The sequence below is a fragment of the Triticum dicoccoides genome, chromosome 7B, assembly GCF_002162155.2.
Source record: "Triticum dicoccoides isolate Atlit2015 ecotype Zavitan chromosome 7B, WEW_v2.0, whole genome shotgun sequence".
Taxonomy (NCBI): Eukaryota; Viridiplantae; Streptophyta; class Magnoliopsida; order Poales; family Poaceae; genus Triticum; species Triticum dicoccoides.
Window position 1 is genome coordinate 473,169,353 of NC_041393.1, and position 6,436 is coordinate 473,175,788.

General features: G+C 52.0%; 1 protein-coding gene across 1 annotated transcript; it reads left to right on the forward strand.

Annotated features, from left to right (window-relative positions):
- Window positions 1-3,225: 3,225 nt before the first annotated feature.
- On the forward strand, window positions 3,226-5,480 carry LOC119342224 (probable inactive leucine-rich repeat receptor kinase XIAO). Its single transcript, XM_037614072.1, has one exon. It carries the CDS (start codon window positions 3,706-3,708, stop codon window positions 4,966-4,968), a length of 1,263 nt encoding a protein of 420 aa, XP_037469969.1. The 5' UTR covers window positions 3,226-3,705; the 3' UTR covers window positions 4,969-5,480.
- Window positions 5,481-6,436: the final 956 nt, after the last annotated feature.

Consider the following 6,436-nt stretch of genomic DNA (forward strand, 5'->3'; position numbering starts at 1 on the left):
ATGTTAAACCATACAGGTATAATCCCATGCAAAAACAGGAGATAGAAACACAAGTGACAACCATGCTTAATCAGGGAGTTATACAGCATAGCACCAGTTCCTTTGCTTCCCCTGTGCTGCTGGTCAGAAAGAAAGATGGCACCTGGAGATTCTGTGTAGATTATAGAATGCTCAACTCAGTTACAGTGCAACATAAATATCCCATGCCTGTTGTGGAGGAACTGCTGGACGAATTAGCAGGAGCAAAATACTTCACAAAGTTGGATTTGAGAGATGGCTATCATCAGATCAGATTGGTTGCGGGAGAGGAACACAAAACGACTTTCAAAACCCATCATGGCCTGTATGAATTCAAAGTCATGCCATTTGGGTTAACCAATGCCCCTGCAACTTTTCAAGCTGCCATAAATATACTGTTTGCACTGTTACTGAGAAAATGTGTCCTAGTTTTTATGGATGATATCCTTATATATAGTACAACTTTGGAAGAGCACCTGCAACACTTGGAACAAGTCTTCACCATTTTGCATGAAAACCAACTATATGTCAAGCTGAGCAAGTGTTATTTTGCCCGGCAGGAGTTGGAATACCTGGGTCATGTCATCAGTGCAGCAGGAGTTCAGACGGACCCTGCTAAAATCTCCGCTGTCAGAGATTGGCCAGTACCAACAAATGTGAAGCAAGTGAGAGGGTTTCTAGGCCTTACTAGATATTATAGAAGGTTCATTAAACACTATGGAATTATCAGCAGGAGCCTCTCTGATTTGCTCAAAAAGGATGCAGTGTTCACCTGGACACCTACTACAGAAGCTGCATTTCAGAGCCTGAAAACTGCCTTAGCTCAAGCTCGTGTACTAGCTCTGCCTGATTTCAAGAAAACCTTCATGATTGAAACTGACGCCAGCAACAATGGAATTGGGGCAGTATTAATGCAAGAAGGGCACCACATTTCCTATCTAAGCAAAGCACTGGGCCCCAAGGCTCAAGCACTCTCCACCTATGAGAAAGAGTGTTTAGCTGTCATTCTTGCTGTAGATAAATGGAGAAGTTATCTGCAGCATGCCCCATTTACATTGGCAACAGACCATAGGAGTCTGACACACTTGCAAGATCAAAAAATCAGTAGTCCTATGCAACAAAAAGCACTATTGAAGTTGCTGGGCCTGAGGTATAATATACTATACAAAAAAGGACAGCAAAATACAGCAGCTGATGCTCTCTCAAGATCACCTTCTCCTAGTGAGCTGCATACAATTTCCTTCTGCACACCTAAGTGGCTGGCTGTGGTCTCTGAAGGATATCAGCAACATGAGGAAGACAAACAATTGCTTCAAGAACTAGCTCTCTCGGGCTCAAATGACAAGGGATATGTGTTACATCAAGGTATCATCAGATACAAGGACAGAGTGTGGTTAGGTCATAACACTGAGGCTCACAAAGCAATTATGTTATCCTTACATGATAGTGGAGTGGGAGGTCACTCAGGGTTCCAGGGTACTTACCAAAGGATTAAAGCCTTGTTTGCCTGGCCTGCTATGAAGCAAGATATTCAGAGCTATGTGAAAGAGTGCACTGTGTGTCAACAAGCAAAAGCTGAACATATTAGGAAACCTGGCTTGCTCAGCCCTCTGCCAGTGCCTAAAGAAGCATGGAACTTGGTTACTATGGATTTTATTGGAGGCCTGCCCAAGAGCAAAAATTTTGAGACTGTTCTGGTGGTCATTGACAAGTTTAGCAAGTATGGCCACTTCCTCCATCTGGCTCATCCATTCACTGCTCTCCAAGTAGCACAACTTTACCTGGACAATGTGTACAAACTCCACGGCCTTCCTATGGTGATAGTTACCGATCGAGATCCTATCTTCACAAGCACTTTGTGGCAAGAGCTGTGCAAATTAACTGACACAAAAATGAATATGAGTTCTGCAAGTCATCCAGAAACTGATGGTCAGTCTGAGAAACTCAACCAGTGTTTCGAAACATTTCTCTGGTGCATGGTACACTCTGCCCCAAAGAAATGGGCTTATTGGCTGCCACAAGCAGAGTACTGGTACAACACTAACTACCACTCAGCGCTGGGCAAAACACCATTTCAAGTCCTCTATGGATATCAACTCAGACACTTGGGTGTTGCAAATCTTCAGAGCTCGCTATCATCTGATCTGTCAGGCTGGTTGGCAGAACGTAACCTGATGCAAGGCCTGATCAGAGAGCACCTGTTGTGTGCTCAACAGCGCATGAAAGCACAAGAGGATAAACACCGGTCAGATCCGCAGTTTGCAGTAGGGGAATGGGCATACCTAAAACTTCAGCCATATGTGCAACAGCCAGTAGTCCGAAGATCCAATCACAAGCTCGGATTCAAATACTTTGGCCCTTACCAGATTTTGAAAAAAGTGGGTGAAGTGGATTACCGTCTTGCCCTGCCAGCGTCCAGCAAAATACATCCAGTGGTCCACGTCTCGCTGTTGAAACCAGCACAGCCTCCAGTGCAGAATGACAGCACCACTGATCTGGCTGCCCTTCAAATCTCAACACCGCTGAATCCGGCTCAGGTATTACAGTCTCGTTTGGTGCAGGTAGGCGGACACACTAGGGTGCAAGTCAAGATTGCTTGGCGCGGCCTTCCTCTCTCGATGGCAACCTGGGAGTGGGCTTCACTGCTGGCACCAGCGACAACGGCAAGATGATGAACAGTACGAGGGCGTCCTGGTTCTCAAGGGGAGGGGCATCTAATGACCTGGGCTGTGCCCACGAGGTGTGCGTGAGTGGCCTGCTGGGCTGGCCCACTGTGGCCTGTAATGATATCTACTTATAGGCTAGTGTGAGGAGAGGAGGACATCGAACTGTAAACTGAATATCGTTATTCCTAATCCCAAGCCTTCCTCTGAGCTTTTTCTTCCTCTCCAAGCTATTTCCCCTTTGTCTCCACCTACCACATCCTAGCGTGACGCAAGGAGTTGCTGCGATGCCGTAGCATTCTATGTGTTCATTTTCCATTCTGCGCTCCCGAGTCCTCGAACGTGGCTATGAATGCCGGCACTGTGGAAGCACGACGCAAATCTGCATCACACACTCGACCAGCGCGGCTGTGCAGCCACGCTAAATAATTGATTACCGTTCTACAGTGCGCAGCGCACAGCGCACGGTAGGAGCGGAATACTTTGCGAATACGCAAAACCGGCATAGGAGCGAGGCATAATTGCTCCAACCCATGAATGATGACCAGACCCAGACAGACCCAGAGGTAGTAGTAGCAGTAGCAGTACATCCAAAGACATACTCATACCCGCGCCGTACGGCGGTGTAGGTGACCGGACCGGGAGGTACGCCCCGTCTCCGCCTCCGACACCGGTCACAGCTCACAGGGCTCAGCAGCAGGCCTTTATCCCACCCTGACCATGGTGGTACACCCACCGACCGCGGGGTAAAGAAAGTGCCAGGCTAATCCGCTGTTCATTCTTAAACCCAACCCAACCCCAGATCCTGATCCCACTAGCTCGCTGCCGTGTCCTCTCCTCCTCGTGCTCTCCCCCACCACCACCATCCACCACACACTCCTCTCACTCTCGCTCTCGCTCGCTTCGCCAGTTCGCTCGCGCTTCGCTTCACTCCACTCCCCAGTGGACTCCATTTTCCAACACCCCGCCTGCCTCAGAGGCTCAGAGCTCGCTTGTCCGCTTCGCAGCGGCCGAGGCGGCGCACATGGCGCTGCCCCCTCTCCTCCTGCTCCAGCTGCTCTGCCTCCTGCTCGGCGCGCGCGCGGCGCTGCACGAGCGGGACGCGGCGGCGCTCCGGGACGTGCGGGCCGGCCTGCGGGACCTGCCGGGGTCGCGCTTCTTCGAGTCCTGGGACGACGGCGCGTCCGCCCCGTGCGCCTACGCCGGCGTCGTGTGCGCGCCCGACGAGGACGACCCGTCCGGCGCGCTCCTCCGCGTGTCGGTGCTCACGCTCGGCACCGGCCTCTCCGACTCCCCCGGCCTGGCCGGCAGCGTCCCGGCCTCGCTCGCCAGCCTCACCGCGCTCACCGACCTCGTCCTCTACCCGGGGCGCGTGGGCGGCTCCATCCCGGAGGACATTGGGTCGGGCCTCCGGCGCCTCAGGCTGCTCTCGCTGTCCGGGAACCAGCTCACCGGGCCCGTGCCCGAGTCCCTGGCGGGGCTGCCGGAACTGCACACGCTCGACCTCGGCAACAACCGCCTCGAGGGCGCCATTCCCTCCGGGCTGCTGCTGCCGTCGTCCCCGAGCCTCAAGGTGCTCATCCTGGCCAACAATGTCGGCCTCTCCGGCCAGATTCCCGACCAATTTCCCAGCTCGCAGCTGTTCCACGTCGACCTGAGCCGGAACGCGATTACCGGCACGCTCCCGCCGCTGCCGCCGACGCTCCGGTACTTCTCCGTGGCCGGGAACTCGATGGAGGGGAGCCTCGACGAAGCCTTCGCAGGCAACGGCCAGGGCCCAGCCGACCTGGCCTTCCTCGACCTGTCGATGAACGACTTCTCCGGCTCGATCCCGCCGCAGGTGTTCGCGCTCCCGAGCGCGTCGTCGTTGCTCCTGTCCCGCAACAACTTCACGGGGTCGCTGGCCGTGCCGGCGGCGCCCGCGTCGGCGACGCCGCCGTGGTCGGTGGTGGACGTCAGCCACAACGGCCTCACGGGCGAGGTCCCGGAGGCGCTGGCGGCGGCGGGGAGCCTGTACGTGAACAACAACAAGATCTCCGGGGAGGTCCCGGAGGCGGTGGCCCGCAGCGTGTTCGACGGGCGCATGACGACCTTCTACGCGCAGCACAACTTCCTGACGGGGTTCCCGGTGCCGCCGACGCCGCTGCCGGACTCCGCGGCGCTGTGCCTCTCCTACAACTGCATGGACCTCCCCTCCGCCTCCGCGGCCGACGGGTGCCCCACGATCGGTGGCCCCCTGGAGTCCAGGCCCGCGGACCAGTGCCGGAGCAGCGGAGGCGACGGCTGAGCCGCCGACGCCCCGTGGGCTGACAGGTGGGGCTCGGTCGTCTCCGGCTCCCGCGCGGCACGGGCGGGTCACCCTCACCCACCGGGTTCACGCATTTTGGTTTGTCCGGCTGGTTGTTTGGGCCGTGGTTTTTCATGTGATTTTGGTTTGAATTTATCCGTCGTCGGGCGCGCAACGGTCACGCGGCGACGAGGTTGGGTTGGTGTTCGTGCGTGTGCGTGTGTGCTGTTACTCACTCACCGGTTTGGGAGTGTACGTTGCGTCCAAAAGGAATCCGTGGCGGCCTCGGCAGGGCAGTAATGCCAATTTAAGCATTTCGGCCCATGCCCCGCCTACCGCAAGAGGACAACCTAATGTTGGCGTTGCTGCTATGTATAGATAGCTGACTGCCCTAGTTTTTCTCAGACGTTTAAGTCGAAATGTTGCTGTGTTTTCTTTCAATAGGTTCTGTGCCATGCAGTCGTACTATTATTTGTTGACGTGCAACTGGCTATAGCTTTCTTTTGCTGGACGAACGTGGCACCATTATTTGTTTATGCAGAGGCTACAGGGAAAAAATGTGGCAATCGTTGCTCAAAATGACCCCTCTTGACAATATGCGACCCTTCAAGATGACTGTGTTGCCTTCAGCGACGCACTGATGTTTTATCGTTTGGCGTATTGAATTTTACAGGAACATGGGATAGAAACTGTTCGGTTGCAATATAGAAAAATGCAAAACAATAATAATTATCCTAGTATTAAGATTAGCGCCGCGATCGGATTCCCTCGGCTCCGCGGGGGGGCGGAGCGGTAATCCAGTTATAATTTGCGCAGTTGATCAAAGATCCAGTTATAATTTGCGGAGTTGATCAAAGGCCGCTCCACTCCGTGGAGGACTGCCGAACAAGCGCTAGGTGTATGTCACAGAAACAAAGAAAAAAAAAACAAGAGATTAGACTCAATGTATTTTTCCTCTTCTATGGGACTGCATATATGTTCATTGAAAGATTCGTATAGATTGTAAACCAACAAACCAAACATAAGGTATTTGTAAAAAATTCTAAGGAATAAATTCTTCAAAATCCCTATGAAATTCATTTGAACCAAAGAAGCCGTTACCATATGCTTTTAGAAATTAAATCACATGAATCGGTGAATTTTAATAGCATATGATTTTAGAAAACAAAGCATATGAATTGGTATGTTTTTATCATCTTACCGGGGCCCTTAGCATCGGATTTTAGAAAACAAATCATACAGATTAGTGAATTTTATCATATATTCAAAAAATGGACCCATATATTAATTATTAAATAATGGTTTTGGGAGGTTTATATTTTCATAGGGGTCCTTTTACTAGTCAAGGGCCATACATTAATTATTAATTTTACTAGTGAGTAGTGTTCCACCCTGCGTAAAGTTTTGGGAGGTATCCAAATTTTGTATTCCAAAATGAATTTTTATTTGTTTCCTTAGTCAAAGCGTA

Bases quoted from the DNA above. Each gene is read 5' to 3' on its own strand.
- LOC119342224 (XM_037614072.1), top strand. From the start codon at position 3,706: ATGGCGCTGCCCCCTCTCCTCCTGCTCCAGCTGCTCTGCCTCCTGCTC.